At 57.8% G+C, this 16,621-nt stretch overlaps 1 protein-coding gene across 1 annotated transcript in view; it reads left to right on the top strand.

The window, feature by feature from the left end:
* Scube1 (signal peptide, CUB domain and EGF like domain containing 1) overlaps positions 1-16,621 on the top strand; it is an 88,546-nt gene that overhangs the window by 23,671 nt on the left and 48,254 nt on the right. Inside the window, exon 4 of the mRNA XM_090354132.1 lies at positions 9,489-9,623. Within this exon, the coding sequence (XP_090210258.1) occupies positions 9,489-9,623 (135 nt within the window). The remainder of the gene's footprint in view (positions 1-9,488; positions 9,624-16,621) is intronic.

Here is a 16,621-nt window from a genome sequence, read left to right as displayed (position 1 = left end):
AGAAGGGCCGGTGAGCAGAGGGTCTACCGGGCACTGTGTGGATGGACACTGGGTGTGAGAGTCAGCCCAGCTCCACAGTGAGCCCAGAAGGGGACACTCAGTCACCACCTCGGAATCCCACTTCCAGCTGTCTGTGTCCCACGTGGAAGGGCCACCAGCACTGGATGTGTCCCTGGACTGTCTGCACAGAGTACAGCTGCCCTGCAGCCTGGGATGCACTGGCAGGTGGGCAGACAGGCACCACACAGGCAGGCAGGCAGCAAGTGGTCTGACGGGACTGGCACAGGCCTGGGTGTGTGTGGCCCTCACTGCTAGAGTGACGGGGTCCACCCCAGAGGGTGGTGCAAGAGAGGGAGGCCCCCGGGGCGGGGGGGGGGGGGAGGACACCGCCAAGCGCACATGGGCCGAATGAGGAAAAGACCCGGTCCTGCCCTCCACAGCTGGGGCACATGGGAGAAAATGTACCCAGTTTCCCTGGGCAGACTTCAGGCTAGACAGTGCTGAGGGGACTCGGCCAGCCCACTTGACTGAGGTCAGGCCGGACCAGCCAGCTAGAGGACCCGTGTCAGCCTGTGTCAACACGGGGGTCGCTGGACCGCCTGGCCTCTGCACGGTCCCGGAGCCTTTCTCAAGAGGCCGCCCCGGAGGTGATCGCAGCCAGCTGGCCCTCCAGGGCTGCCTCTTCGCACAGCGGCTCTGCTTCCACGGCTTGTTTGTTTGCTTTGCCTCGCTCCCCGCGCCAGTCCTCCATGCTGATCCTCATCAAAAGAAATTTTTAAATACTGCAGGGCCTCCCACAGATGTCCAGCCAGGATCACATTCGCAGCTGTGGAAAGCGGCCTGTCAGCCACGATCAAGTGGGGCTGTGGGCAGGCCAGCCTGGCAGAGCCAGCGCCATGAGGCCGGGGCTCCCTCCACCCCGGCCCTGCTTAAAGACAGCCGATGTTGCAGGTGGGGACAATTGGCAAGAGGCACCCACCAATCCCAGACCCTTCCTCACTCCAGCCGCCTCCTGAAACACTGTCCTCATGTCACGGAAGGCCCACACAGGCTGGCCCTCACCCGCAGGGCCCCTGTGAACCTGTCCACCCCTGAGCACAGTGTGGTGCAGCGCCTGGCACCAGGGCCACAGGCCGCCATCTTCTCCTCCCAGCGGGTGCATGCCACGTCCAGGCTCCCTTCCAGACAAGGACAGGGCACGATGCCAGGTGGGGTCAGGTGGGCATACTTTTCTCTGCCCAGTGTGCTCAGGTCTTCAGCCTCTGGCCTAGGGGCTGCCTCAGCTGCACGTGGCTAGAGTCACTCAGCCATGGAGCTGCCTCGCTGGTTGCAGTGTGCGGCTGCAGGGCTCCTGCAGCTGATCCCTGTCTAGATCAGCCTGGAGCCTGGGCCCCTGGCTTGTCAGGCTGGCTGTGCCACCGCCTACAGGTTCCAGAGCACTCAGCTGTGCACCCACAGACATGGGGTGCCCCAGGCACTGTTACACCTGCCCCCCACCCAGGTCTGAGATGCTCAAGGCATACACAGTCCCTGTTCTCAAAGACTGCTGTTGTCTTGAGCAGACGTGGAGGGAAGAGATCCCAGAGAATACATGGGGCTGCCATGTGCTCTGAAGGAGGCGGGGCAGGCGACCTGCTGCCTCGGGTTGGTGGCCAGAGGAGCATCCCCAGGGAAGGGACCAGTCGGCTGAGGGCTGGAGGTGGAGATGGAGCCGTTATACTGGGGAGCAGAGGAGCACAACACAACCAGAGGGGGCATGCACACGTGAGGCTGGCTAGCACGCAGCCAGACCTGTTCCCAGTGGCCTTGGTGGCCAGGAAAGCAAGTGTGTGACTATGATCCATCTTGAGGGCTCTTCGTAGAGAAGGTGGCAGCAGAGAGGCTGGTGGAGCGGTGCGGGCCCTGAGGTAGGCCTGGGCAAAGGCAGTTGACCAGCCATCCAGGAGAGGTGAGGAGCGTGGGGCTTAAGGACCAGGTGGACCTGGAAAGGAGCATGGGCTGTAGGGTAGAGTGGGTCAGTGCACCGTGCAGGCTCAGAGATCAGTGGAGAAGGGGGCTGGAGGCCTGGGCATAGCGACAGATAAGCAGCCAGTGAAGCCGTGGGTGTGCAGGGTCTCCTGGATTGGCACGTGGAAGAAAATGAAGCCCAACAGCACCCGAGGCTTACTGCCTTCCCCCATCGTTCCACTGCTCGTGTCTGTCCGTGTTTACAGTAGCTGGAATAGATAAAGAAGACAGGTGAGGGGTGGGCGAAGGATGCGAACAGACATGGGGGCAATGCACAGTAAAGCCAGGAGAGATTCCGTCATGGCCGTACGGTCAGCCACTGAAACAGAACAGGAGTGGGCAGGGGTAGGTCTGGATGGGTATGGATGTGGAAAACGGAACCGGGAACTCAGGCCTGACTGGTGGAACCCGTGAGCTCTGCCCTGTGGCCAAGAGAGGGGCCACACCACTGTTATGGTATTACATAACAGTGCCCCGCAAAGAGATAGACGTACAGTTATGGTATTATGTAACAGTGCCTCTCCTGTCAATATTCTTAGCACCATTAGCAATAGCCCTCATGAGGGGGGAAGAAATAGCCCTTAGGTGGAAATAACCCAAATGTCCCTTGGCTGGTGAATGGCTAATAAAATGTGGTACGGCCGGACGTGATGGCTCACGCCTGTAATCCTAGCTACTCAGGAGGCTGAGATCCGAGGACTGCGGTTCAAACCCAGCCTGGGCGCTGTCCCTGAGCTCTTCAGCTCAAGGCTATCGCCCTATCCCTTGAGCCACAGCACCACTTCCTGGTTTTCTAATGGTTAATGGAGATCAGAGTCTCACGGACTTTAGTGCCCAGGCTGGTACGCCCAGCATGGCACAGAGTTGTGGAAGGCTGGTGTGGGCCAGTGTCGTGAGCCGGCGAAGTATTTCACCAATAGGCAGACAATACGATGCAACATAGTTTATTGATTTCATATAGCTTAGCAGAGTTGACACTATATTCTAGTTCCTATCTTCTAGTCCTCACCTGCCTATCCAGCACACCGCTGGACTCAGCTCTCTAACATCTCTTAGTCCTGAAGTTGAACAGGGCCTGTCTATCAGATGTTAGACCCAGCTCCCAGTCCTGCCGTGGTGTGAGCTCTGGGGCCACACGACGAGTCTCGGTCCTCGTCAGTCTTCTCCAGCAAGAGCAGCTTCTGCATGCCAAAGATCCTCGAACCGCAGTCTCAGTGAAGGCCAGCAGAAGTGCCGCTCCTCATTCTGATTCCTTGGTTTATATTAGTCCTTGGCCTGCTCCTCTCCAGCTCAAACTCCTTCGTGTTTGATTTGAATTGGTTGTGCCTTGGTCCTTGCTTGGTCTGGATTGGTTACACCTTTTGGTCGGTGGTGCCCAGGGATGTGCTGGTTGCTTGCTCTATCTATTCTGCCCAGGTGTCTGGGCTCCTATGATACTTCATCTTGTAAGCCAGACTCCTGACCGTTCCTATGGTTACAGTCCTATGTGTCCTTACATCATAGTTTATCTCCGTGTCCATAAGCCTTTAGGTACAAGTTTCTATTGGCAGTATATTTCTTAGTTGCATTTCATTACTGTATTTTATTTAATTACTCTTCTCGTATTATTATATCACTATTTTATATCATATTCATTTAGCATTTCACAATATGTTCATCATATACCATTTTCATATTTTATTTATTATATCCATCATGCTAATATTTTCACCCTATTAAATGCTCACAACAGCCAGGCACTGTGCTAATTGCTTTAACCCTCAAACACCCCAGTGTTGTTCTAGAGAAGCAAACCCAGGCCACACACTGGACTACCCAAGATCATGCATCCTGTACCCCATTTGGTGTGGAAGACAGCCACGTCCCACAGGTAGTGGCTGTGGGGTGACCCGCTCCCCCCCAGACTGTCTGCAGGAGGCATGGCAGCAACCCTGTCCTTGGAGAGGCAGTAGTGGGGAACTGGGGAGCAGAACCAGGGTCAGAAGGCCCCGGCCCCTGAAGGTATGGGGAGCAGCCCGGAAGTCCTGTAGCTGCAGTGGAGCCCACCCTCCCCTGGACTGGCTCAGGGATGGGCCTGTGAAAATGTACCCCCACCTGTCCCCTTTCTCCCATCACTGAGCCTTAGGTCTGCCAGAGAATTTAGAGCCCCAGCACAGGCCTCAGCTGATGCCCGGAGCAGGAGGCAGATCGGCCCTCCAAGACCCGCGCAGAGCTCCTGCCAGCCATGCCAGGCTCCCGACAGCTCTGGAGAGTTCTGGATCTGGCAGAACTCAGGCCCCAGGCTCTAAGGCCCCTGCGTATTTTACCCTAAATCAAATTCATCTGGTTCTTATTTATTTACACTTAACTCATCAAATGCAATTTTGCAAGAGCCACTCGATAGCCAAGAGGCCTTTCTGCCTCGGCCACCCTTCTGAGGGGAGCTCCGGAGGCCTTTGCTGAGACATGGAGCCAGCCTGACACCCAGTGGGCTCCCTCCAGCCACGGACCTACGGGTGGGGTCCGCACAGAACACAACATCTCTGTTTCAAATCATGAAGTGTTCATGGGAAACAAAGCAACCAAAGCTGGGTCCAGAAGTCATCCTTTTTTAACGTTATAAATAACTGCAAACCTGGATTCTCAGCCCAAAGGAGGACAAACAGCCAGCCATTAATAAAAACAAACATTAGCACCTTGGGCCAAACAGCAGACCTCAGGCACAAACCACAGCCCTGCCTGCAGACCTCCAGAGACTCGCCCTGCAAGGAGACAGCCGTGTCCACCGCAGTCTGTGGGCTAGGCTCTGGCATGAGTCTTGGGGGCTGGCAGGCGCACGGCAAGCTCTTGCCCATGAGAGGGAGCCCACTAGGCAGGAATGGGCAGGCAGGAGCTGCAGCTAAGGGCAGCCTGCCCTGACCTCAGTACCAGGCCTGGGTGTTCTCCAGAGGTGCTGGTGGTACTCAAGTGCCATGTCTGTCGGAACTAGAGGCCTTCATGACCACGGCCCTGGAGAGGAGCTCAGGAGAGCTGGAAGATGGAAGACCCACTGGCATGGGGCGGTGCTAGCCAAGCCAGGCCTGTGCCGGGAAAGCTGGGGAAACAGAAGAATGAGGTAGGTTAGGGACAGTCAACGACTGGGTAGCTGGGTTGGGGAGAGACAGAGGAAAGGAGTTCAAAGATGAGATGGTCCCCAGGCTGGGTGGCCAGGTGAAGTTTGGGGTTTGGGGCTGGTAGGGTGGGGGGCCTCCTCTGCCCCCAGGTGTTCAGGTCTTCCCTGGCACCCTGTCTTCTGCTCACTCCGCCAGCAGCCATTGGCTGGTGTGGACTCCAGGAAGAGCAGGCCCATTTGTCACTCCCAGATCTCACACCCCGGTCTGGCTGAGGGGTCTCCCTCTCCACAGGCCCAAGGCTTGGCTTTCTCTTTGGCTCCCTTCCCTGCCTACCACCAAGTGCCTGGAACCCAAAGAATCAGGGCTCCGTCGGGTGTAGGGACACAACTAAAGGCACGTGTGTGCACTGGAGGAGCTCTCCCTGCCTTGCACACCTGGCTGAGTGGGGCCTGGGGTCGGCTCTGTGCCAGCCCTAAACCATCCTTGAGCGTCTGCTTCATGGCTCCATCATCTTTTGGCCATGGTTACACAGAAAGAGAGACCAGAAGCTGGATCCTCCCTCCTGCTCCTCCTCCTCTTCCTCCTTCTCCATCCTCAGGTGGCAAATCTCCTAGCAGCTCCTTCATCTCCTCCAGAAAGCCTCCCTTGCCATGTGCTGATGTGAACCTTGAGCCAGGGACTGAGCCAGCCGTGTTCTCTTTAGAGGGTCTTGGGCGTTTGTGGTCTGCTGCATGGAGGGAAGGAGGTATGCAGGAGGTCAGGTGTGAGTGCCGGGCTATGTTCAGAGAACAGTAGAAGGGCGATTGGGGAGTGGTGGAGGCGGACTGTTGGCACGACCCTGGCTGTGCACCTTGGCTGCTGCAGTGCTAGGGGCCCTTCCGGGGGTGTCCACCAGTACATCCCCCCCCCCATTCAGCCACTCCTCAGCTGGGATCCGCCCTGAAGAGAGGCAGAGCACAGACATGTCAGCCAGGCCCTGCGGTCTGGGCAAAGGAAAAAAGGGAAAAGAAGTTAGCTGACCTAGGGGTTAGGGTGACTGGGCACAAGGCAGGGTAGATACCTGGGAAAGCAAATGTGCAGCCAGGTGTGTGAGCCTCGGCACCCGGGCACCTTTCTGTGTTCCACACCTTCAGAGAAACACGGAGCTCTGAGAACCAGGGAAGGCGGGGCCACACCCCGGAGGGCTGCCATGTGCGTTCAATGTTGCATGTGAGCCCAAGCCACGGTCTGAGGGAAGTGAGCTGAGATGGGAGTCTGTGGTACCCCAGCGGCTCCGTGCTCCCCCCAGGTGTGGAAACATGCTGTGGTTCTGTGAGTGGGCAGGAAAGAGCCTTCTCACCTCCCAGTGCTCTCGAACCACTTCCAGGTGGACCACCTGCAACCCTTGACCCTCTGGGCTCTTTCTGAACGCAGGCCTGGCCTGCGTTCATGAGCCACTGAGCAGGGCAGAACCTGAGGAGGCTGAGACCGGAAGCTGTGGAGGAGCCCCTCAGGCCGGGGCATGCACAGTGAGTGTGCTGGGCTCCCCCACTTCTCAGGGACCACCACAGGGCTCGGTGAACCCTTCTTCCGTGGGTTTGTGGACAGTCGCACGACCAAGCCTGCTGCCCAGCGGCTTGCTCTCCATCCAACCCTGTTTAAGAGCTGGAAACACGGGTGGGAGAAGGCACGAGTGGGGCCTGAGCTTCCCATGAAGGCTGCGCGGAGGGGGAGGGGTGCGCGAGGCTCGTGTTTGGACCCGTGGAGAAAGGGTGGTGAGGGGCTCCCCCCCTCCCGCCTGCTTAATCTTGGGCTTTATCACTGGGGAGTGAGAGAAAGAAATGTTTACATGGCCTTGCATTTGTTTCAAATTATTCATCAGTTTTGGCGAGCCATTGTTCCCTGCTAGTGTAAACAGCTCTGTCCCAAAGGCCCAGCTACCCTGCCAGCCCGTACAGAGCAGGGTCGTCAGCTGCCCTTTGCTTCCTCGCCCTCAGTGAGGTAAGAGCCAGGCCAGGCCCCAGGTTGGCACACATGGGTGGCCTCGGGTGAAAGCAGCATGTCTGCCCTGTGAAGCTGGCATGGTAGGGTCTCTGTTTTGTCTATCTTACAAATGAGCCTTCGCTCAAGCCACAGAGGCCCAGGCCCAGAGCAGTGCTGGCCATGGGGAGAGAGGCCGCAACTGACTGCAGAGCCTGGGAACAGCCGCCATGGTCAGGCGCGTGCCAGGACCTGGGCACAGGTGCCTCTCAGATCCTGCTGAGCCAGAGATGGCACTAACCCTAGAGGCACTGAGTCACTCTCCAGGCTCTGAGGAACAGCCACACCTGGGGCTCCATGGGCACGAGCTCAAGGTGACCTCGAGACTCAAGTTCACAGAGAGACAGGGTTGTTGGTGACATAGTCTGAACTTCCTTCTGGCCCAGCCAATTCAGCGAGAGGCTGCTGGCTGTGGCACTGGAGCCAGGCTAGGGTGTCAGCTCTGCCTTGCTCAGCCTGCTGAGACCTTCACCTCCAGCTGCCCCCAGCTGGTGTCCTGGAGGGTACCAGTTGGTAAAACCATGTGCCACATGAGCTGTGGCCTGTGGTGAGCTATCGTGGTGGGGCAGGAAGATGCTGGCTTCAGGCTGCTGAGGTCAAGGGCCCAGGGAACCTGACAGCTCAGGCTGGAGGAATGCGACGGGGGGGCACCCACTTGCTGTACGTTGGGGTTCTTTCACAAAGGTGTCCACAGGGAGCCACCAGCAAAGCCGTGGGTGAAGGCTGTCCTCTTCCTGCCATCCCACGTCAGCTGGGCTCCTGTCAGCAAGAGTCACCTTCTCTCGGAACTGTAACCACTGGAGGCTTTTGGACTTCAGAGCCCTGCCTCTCTGCTCCAGCTGCCGCAGGGCTGACATTTGAGCTTGCCAGAGAATAATGACGCGCCTCGCTGTGGGCCTCAAAGGCAGCCGAGGGCCCCTGGGTGGTAAGTGGTCTGTTGTCCCCAGCTGACAGCGCTCCCAGCCAAGTGGCTGGCCAGCTCAGCACAGGTCTGCGTGCTTGCCTCTACCTTTTCGCATTCTTTTAGTCTCAAGAATAAAAGATGTCTGTGTTCAAAAGGACCGGATGGAATTTCTCAGTGCCAAAGTGCACGCACACGTGCGTGTGCGTATACATGTGTGAGCGCAGAGGGACAGAGATGGGCTGGAAGCAGCCAGTAGCTCACGTTGCCTCTGTGGTTTTATATATTTGCCTATTAAAATGACAATACAGCCATGGAACATTAAGGTTTAAGAAGCCCTTCTTTCATTAAACAAACCGACAGAGTAGGGGGTTATGACTTCGGTAATTGAAACATGCTGTTCTGTGCACGACCAGAACTCCATAAAGACTCTTTTCAGCCAGTCGCTCCTCTTTGTGCCAGCAGCCTCTGGTCAGGAGTGAGCGTCGGCCCTGAGGTCCGTCCCTCCCAGGGAGTGGGAAAGACCTCTTGGCAGCCTTCCCCAGCTGTCCTGGCAGCCAGAGGTCAGGGCCTTTTCAAATCCTCCCACCCTCTGGGCTTTTGAAATCAATCTGCGGGGCCCAGAGCCTCAGGGTGGCGCAGCCTCCCTGGGCTTCCAGCCTCCGCCTTGGCTCTGGGTCTTGTGTGGCTTGCTGTCAACTTGAGAGAGGAGGGAATGGTGGATTGTGGTTGGCAAGGCTGTTTGGGAAGACGAGGGAGAAGCAGGGAGGTAGAGCAGGCTTACACTGCGTTTCTAGGGGAAGGGGTCCAAGTTAGGGAGTCAGTCTTCCAGGTTTGATTTCTGCCTCTTGACACTTAATGCATGTGGGATATTGGACAAATGGCTTTGTGTCTCTGGCTCACAGATTCTTCATCTAAAGATGGGCCAATATCTGGCTCTGGTAGGTTGGGGCAAAAAGTGAAGGAGTAAAGTAGGCCCCAGGCTTGACCTCTGCTAGGCACCCAGGAAGCAGCCATGGTCACTGGCTACTTCTCCGGATTGCTCTAGAAGGGAACCGTGGTGTACCCCGAAGTGTGATCTCGGAGCATGTCCATGGATTGCCCCCGACAAAGTACCTTCCTAGGATGGCATCCAGACACGGCCCTTTGCAGTACCTCCATGAAATACTGCCTTGAGTATCCTGAATGGTACCTCTGTACAGTACCAGCATGGCGTAGCCCGGAGTACGGCACAGTACCACTGTAGAATAAACCGCGGTACTGCCACAGAGTTCCACCGTGAGGTGGCACCGTAGCACAGACCGTGGGTGTTGCCGTGGAGTTCTACGGTGACCGTGGGCACGAACGTGGAGTAGCACTGCCAGACAGTGGGCGCTGCCCTGTGGTGGTCTGCAGAGGCCCTCCAGTGCAGGCTGGGGAAATCGCGGCCTCCAGGAGTCACTCCCTTCTCTCTTTTCCTCTTCCGGCAGATGTGGACGAGTGTCAGGATAACAATGGCGGCTGCCAGCAGATCTGTGTGAATGCCATGGGCAGCTATGAGTGCCAGTGCCACGGCGGCTTTTTCCTCAGTGACAACCAGCACACCTGCATTCATCGCTCCACGGGTGAGTTCCATGCTGCTGAAGCACGCGCTCCGCCCACGTGTGTACACGCCGGGGCCGGGGCTGTGAACATGTGGGGACGAGGTGGGGGCTGCCATCTTCCTTCCCGCCTTGGTGGGCCTCACCAGCCAGCGAGTCCTTTTGCTGGTTGCCTGCTGCCCTCTGGAGGCCGGGTAGGCTGGCAGGCCTCCCGGGGAGAAGGATGAAGTGTAGAGCTGCAGCTGGGTGAACTGGCGCGGACCCAGGCTGGATGGCGCCTGGCTGCCAGCCAAGCCCAGATGAGGGCACTGGTATCACGGCATGATGGCAGATCCTGCAGCTTGGGCGGCCGTGGGGCCGACCATCCACCCTCTGCTCCGTGCAGTGTGACGCTGAGCAGCGTTGCGCTCCCGGGTACTCGCTCAGGGTTGGGCACCCAGATGCCCCGCCACCCCATACAGGTGTCTCTGAGCAGGTAGGAGCTCACTTTGCTCCTTGTAAGCCTCTCAGTGTACCCTTGAGTAGAGCTGCCCAGGGCAGAGGCAGATGGCACAGAGGTGTACCAGTAGCGCCCCCCCTCAGGCCCTGAGGAACATGGAGCTTGCCAGGGAGAAGGGGTTTTCTAAGCATGTGGCGCTCAGGCTGGACTCCTGAGCCACTTTCCCAGCCTGGGTGTGAGCTCCCCAGGAGAAGGCTCTGGTTTCACGGGCAGCCTTGGCTAAAAGGAGGCTGTGTAGAAGAGAGGTCAGGAGATGACGGGGACAGCTGTGGACGACTTGTGCCAGGGGGGTGGGAGGGTCCCAGTGTTGGCAGGCCCAGGAGGTTACAGACCTCGGTGTCAGCCACAAGAGCAGGGTCAGGCAGGGGACAGCATGGGGAGAGTGACAAGCTCCCTGCAGGGCTTAGGCCTGAGTACCAGCACAGACCACTCCCTCCGATCTGGAGCCCCGTAGGTTAGGGAGGCAGAGCAGGGCTGGGTCCCAGACAGGCCTGGTGCAGGGGGTCTCCTCAGCATGTGCTAACGTGATGCAACAGTAGCTGTGGCTACAGGCCACAAGGAAGCCACGTGTGTTCTGAAACCGAGTCAGGAGGAAGAACTGCCTGAGCATATGGAGGCAGAGTGCTGGGGGGTGGGGTGCAAAGGCCCCGAGGAGGGGCGTATTCCGCGTCCCGGAGGGGAGCGGGTAGGCAGGCTCTGCAGAGGAGCCTCCAGTGCTGGGCCATCAAGGAAGTGTGCACTGCCGCTGTTTGCAGGACACCAGGCCTGGGCTTCACCTTCCCAAGGACCCCTCGGGGGAAGATCCAGATTTCTTAAGTGAAAACAAGAATCTGGACTTACCCGGAACACTTAGGTTAGGGCCACAACTGGAGTCTGTGGTCACCAGTGAAAATTCCCTGCTCTTGGGAGGACTTCTGGGTGGGTGGACTTCCCGGCTTTATGACTCTGGTCAGCAGAGCCATCCTAAGAAGAAACAGACCTTCCTGACCTCTCTTGGGAGAGGCAGCAGTGCTGCCAGGGGTTTGAAGGCCTGGAGGAAAATCCAGAGGGATTGAGATGAGTATGCAGGGCCTGGCCCAGACAAAGCAGGCCATGGTGCCTGGCAGGCTGCCCCCTCGTGAGCCGCGTTCCGTGGCAGTGTCTGTCTGCTATGTTGACGACTGTCAATGGCTGAAATTGAGAGCCTGTCTAGGGTGCTAGGACTGAACTCTTCTGCATCCAAGTGACCTCTGACTAGGTGGCTCCCGGAAGCTTCTGTGGGTGGACCCAGAGTCCTTTGGCAATTCGGTTTCTCTTCTCAGTGGAAGGAAACGCCCCGAATGGTTTTGACTCTGGGTGCATGTGAGGGGTCAGCTAGGGTCAGTCTGGGCTCCTGGCTGAGAAACAAGGCTGCAGGCCCGGCCCTTCTGAGTGTCCTGGCCCCAGATGTGTGGCTCTGGCCCAGGCTGGGGGTGGGAGAGTTGGGTTCTTGGTCTGGTCCCAGCTCTCCCTGTGGCCTCTACAGTTCCCCTTGCCTCTTCAGGACCTGTGGACTTCAAAGGGACCCGGTTCTCCTGCCGGCCAGTGAGAACTCAGTCCACTGGGGGGAGTGAAACAGCCAAGTGCAATCCTCACCCTCCAGGCAGTGACAGCAGCAGATAGCCTCTCCAGATCTTTAGAACTTAGGCTTGATGTGGAGACACGCCCAGGGTGCTCCCATCCCTAACTCCCTAAGGGGTTGTTGGGGGCGGGGCAACCCAGAGCTGTTGAGATCTGGCCAGCCCCTCTACACTATAGCTAGCGCTTCCTCAAGTGGCTGTGGGGCCATGACAGCCCACTCTTGCCTCACAGCCAGCCCTTGGCCAGCAGGTTCTGAGAGCTCCCCCTCCGACACTCAGCCCTGGCACCAGTCCTGGCCTAGTCCCAGCCGCAGCCCCTGCCACACAGGAGCTTGCACCTGAGCAGAAGGCACCACAGGCTCCACGGATCCCAGGCTCCTGTTTGCCCAGCCAAGGGCATCCAGAGCTGACCCGGGAGCATTTCCCCGTCTGGCTAACCTTCTGCATGTGTCACAATACCTTTTTTAACTTTAAAATAATGAAGAAGAAGAAGAAGCTGCAGAAACCTTAGAGTGAGCTCCTCTATGTCCTTCACCCTCGTGGTGTCTTATGTCTCCAGACTGTGACCTCAGACAGGGAGTTGGCACAGATGGATCTCATACCTGTGGGTCTGTGACGCTTCCTTCCACATAGATTCCCTTACCAGCCACCACACTGAAGACTTGGTGTTTAAATAATAACGGACTACTCCGCCGAGCCTGTAATGATCACCCTAACAAGAACCGCTAGTCTTTCAAGAGGGAAAGAAGACATTGCGGTAATGCCAGGGCCTTGGGTACAAATGGGACCCTAAAAGGATTGCTTCTCGACTCCCTGTACTGTGTGTGAGGGGCGCTAGGGTTACTCGTGTCTGTACACAGCACTGAGGCTGTGGGGCACAGATCTGTGCAGGCCCAGGGGGCCGGGAGGTCCGCACAGCCCTGAGGAACAGGCCAGGGATTCCCAAAAGCAGGTGGCAAAGGTCATGACCTGAGGCAGCCAGCCTCACAGAATAATTCCAAGTGCGGCTGGGAGGCCACCCTCGGGAAGCCAGCTCCGGGGCGTGGTGCCTTCTTGGTCACCGTTGTGGAAGTGTCAGGAAGAAGGGAGTCCTCAGGTGCCCGGCCTCTAGCACCCTCCGACCGAGGCCATCACTCCACGACTGCTGCAGGGCCCCGCGTGCGAGGAGGGGGCCTGTGTGCACCCTGACTAACCGCCGTGCATTCTGTCCGCGCGTGGTGCCACCCCTGAGTCCGTGCTTCGCTCATGGGACTGCTCTGTATGTGGTTCCACCCTGGACCAGGCAGTCCACAGTCTCCCCACCCCGCAGCCCTCCCCTTCCCACCCGTTGATCTGGGTCAGTAGCTCCTTCACCCAGCCAGCCTGGTGCCTCCCTGCGGCCATAAGTCCTTCAGTATTTCAGATTTCTGACTGCTCAGCTGAGTGTTTCTGGGGTCAATGGAGAAGAATGGCCACAAGAGTTCGAAAGACCCGGCAGAATGCGAGGGTCATGAAACTGCTTAGGAAGCTGTACTTGAACAGTGAAGGGGCAGCCGGTGCTGGTGGCTCACACCTAGAATCCTAGCTGCTCAGAAGACTGAGATCTGAGGGTCAAGGCTCAACGCCAGCTGGGTGCAGGAGAGTCCATGAGACTCTTAGCTCCGATTAACCACCTCAAAACCAGAAGTGGTTCTGTGGCTCAACGCAGTAGAGTGCTAGCTCAGGGGCAGTGCCTAGGCCCTGAGTTTAAGCTGTATGGCCAGGAAGGTAAGGAGAGGCGTGGGGAGAGAGAGGGGGGGGGGAGCGCACTGATCAGTCCCTGGCAGCACAGGGAGATGAAGCAGGCACCAGGTGGGGTGCCAGCAGCCCCCCGGGGTCTGGAATGCACACAGGTGAAGGTGGCATGAGTGTGGAGCAGGATGGCGTGGTGAGGGGTGGGGATAACAAGAGGGCTGGAGAGAATGACACCGGGATGGCTGAGGGACTGACAAGCTGATGTGGGTAGATGGCAGCAATGACTTGAAGGGTGGGTAGTAGATGATAGGAGTAGTGTGGTTGAGGTGACGGGAAGGCAGCGGAAGGGAACGTGAGCGGATGTTTGAGAGGAACGCAACAGAAGACGGTCGGGGCAGGCGTGATGAAGAAGGCTAGGGAGAAGGGTGCTGATGGAGGAAACTGGCAGCGAGTGAGGTGAGAGGGGTCACGAGGCTCACTGAGGTGTCGCACATGGGAGCTGGGTGAGGGAAGGTGGCTGGGGGGTGTCTGGACAGAAGAAGGTGGAAGGCTAGCCGGGTGAGAGGGATGACTGAGGGGTGGCAGTGATGGCCGGGGGGAAAGAAGATGACAGAGGATTGGTAAGGAGACAGAATGACAAGGGACAGTGGTGAGAATTTCTAAGAGATGGTGGCTGGACGATGAGGGGAGATGGCAGAAGAGCGACTGGGGGAATGTGACAGGGAGGTGACAGGCGATGGGTGCTTGGGTGAGGAGAAGGCAGCAGGGTGAGGGAAACGTGACAGAAGAGGCAAGAGGAAAGTGACAGGGCCAAAGGAGAAAGTGGAGGACGGCTGAGGCTCGGTGATGGGAGATGGCTGAGGGGTGGTGACATAGAAGAAAGGGACAGAGATGGCTGAGGCAGAGGTGACATGGTGGCTGAGAAATGACGAGTGTGACTGAGCATAGCTGGGAAGTAACCGGAGGTTGAACCAAAGGTGACAGAACGACAGGGGGACATGTTAGGAGAACGGTGGAGAGAGGAAGGTGGCAGAAAGCCTGAGAAGAAAGCAGTCTCTCTGGAGAGACTGACAGATGCATGGGACACTTCAATGGATGTGTTAAACTGCAGCCCCCCTGTACAACCTTCTGAAGTCCAGAAAAAAATAAAATAAAATTTTCAAGAGAAAAAAACGTGGCAGGGGGGATCTGAAGGGAAAGCAGCAGTGGACAGCAGAGAAGGAAGGGGGTGATCAGGATAGCTGACCTTGTGAGAGCACCCCGTCCACCCTGGATTACACTTCAGACTGCACCGTTAGCCCTGTCACCGAGGTATGGAATATCTCTGGCTGTCTCTGGACAAGGCCAGCCTTGTTCTCTTTACAGCATGTAAACCTCGGGTCAGAGAGGCCGAGGGGTCAATTTCACTTTCTCCCTGATCCCATCCCTGAGGACCGGGCCCCCCTCTTCCTTCTGTTGCCCAGGGGCTCTGTTTTAACAGAGCATGGAAGAGACAGGGTCACACGGACAGCACTGTGTTCTTAAGGGCTTGGGCATCAGTCCTGCAGGGCATCTACCTGAGTCGACACCAGCGTGGTAGCGGGAGCCTCTGGGAATACTCCCACTGGCTGGGCTCACTGCCCTGCTAGGCCTAGAAAGGCCTCTCGAGGGGTTGGAGGGGCAAGTTCTGTGTGTTGGGTCAGGATGGGGTCCGGTGGGTCTCCCTGCAGGAGCAGTGTGTGTGCTAACCCTTGCCCTGGCTTCCCTTTGCCTGCCCCTTGGCGGCCCCAATCCCTCTCCTCGCTTTGTCTCTGCTCTGCCTTTCCTGACCGTGGTCTGCAGGCTGAGTGGGCCCTGCCCTTCCCACACCATCTCAGCTGAGCCCGCCCCACCGCCAGCCGCCTGCCCTGGTTTCTACCCAGACCACCATGCTGCTTCCAGCTGCACAGTGCAGCTTCAGTGTGTACCCATTCCCGTTAAGGAGGGAAGATGGCCTCCTCTCCCAGGGGATGAGGTGACACTTCCAGATTAGGCTTTTCATGTTTCTGACAACAAAGCCAGCTTTCTCCTGTTCCACTCCCTTCCACGCCCTGGTGAACAGCCAGCCCAAGGGCAAGAGACCTTCTAGTGTCTCATGAGTCACCCTGTCAGCGCACCTGACCATCAGGCTGCCGCTGGCCTGCCCCCCACCCCGGCCCCTGCCCCGGGGGTTAGGCTCAGCCTGGCTGCAGGAGCACCGTGTGGCCCTTGCAGGCTCCCTCCTTCCCTGCCTGTCGCAGCCCAAGGCCGGCTCCAGCACTCAGCGGGAAGATTTATGGTGCTACTGGAGGAGGCCGGGCCTGGCCCTGTGCGGTCCGGAACGGCCCTCAAGGCAGGGACAATAAATCCTGCCTATTATTTTTTATGAGCCTCCCACCCCATAAACAACTACTTTTGCTGGGAAGCCAGCTTCACGCACTTCTCCTGGCCTGGCCTCGAGCCGATGCCAGCAACGCCCCACGGCTGACTTCTCCACGTTAGCAGCCGAGTTTCCTCCAGCATGCAGGAGTGTCGCATGCCCAGGGGTGGATTGTACAAGGGGAAAACACCACTTTAGCTCTCAAGACACCAGAACAAGAGACAGGACCCACCCCGAATCCATTCCTGTCCACCATCCTGGAGCAGAATGTAAAATGACACACAGATCAATCCTTTCTCTACAGAATGGGGGGAGAGGATGCAAATGAGCCTTGGGGGGCTTTGAACCAGGCCTGACTGCTCCCTAGGGTCTGTCAACTCTCAGCCCTAAGTCCAGAGGGCCCCATGCCCAACCCTCACACCTGTCACACACGGAGTGTGCTCTGCTGGGTCCCGTTGGTATGGTGCCTGGACCTGGATGTGGCTCTCGTCTCATTTCAAGGATAGAAAAGAAAAACCAGAGGCTGAGATGCAGAGATTTCTGTCGACAGGAAGTAGCAGAGGCAAGTTTCAAACCCAGGTCTGATTGCTTCCTAAGGGCACAGACCCTGAATACACAGCAGGAGAACCAGGCGGGAGCAGCTGAGACCCTCTGGGGCCCAGTGAGCCCCACCCTCAGTGAGAATGGCCACCACTGTTCAGTCAAGCAGGACCTCTCTTCCACTCAGTCCTCAGCCACGATAAGTCTCCACTTGATCCTCCCAGCGCCTTGGCTCTGGGCTCTGCAGCAAACTCCTTGTTGCTTTCTGTGTCTGGACTTCCACTTGCACTATGCC

The sequence above is a fragment of the Megascapheus bottae genome, chromosome 2 (genome assembly GCF_031878675.1).
Source record: "Megascapheus bottae isolate mThoBot1 chromosome 2, mThoBot2.hap1, whole genome shotgun sequence".
NCBI classification, from domain to species: Eukaryota; Metazoa; Chordata; class Mammalia; order Rodentia; family Geomyidae; genus Megascapheus; species Megascapheus bottae.
Note: the sequence above shows the minus strand (reverse complement) of the source record. Positions and strands in the feature narration are given on the sequence as shown.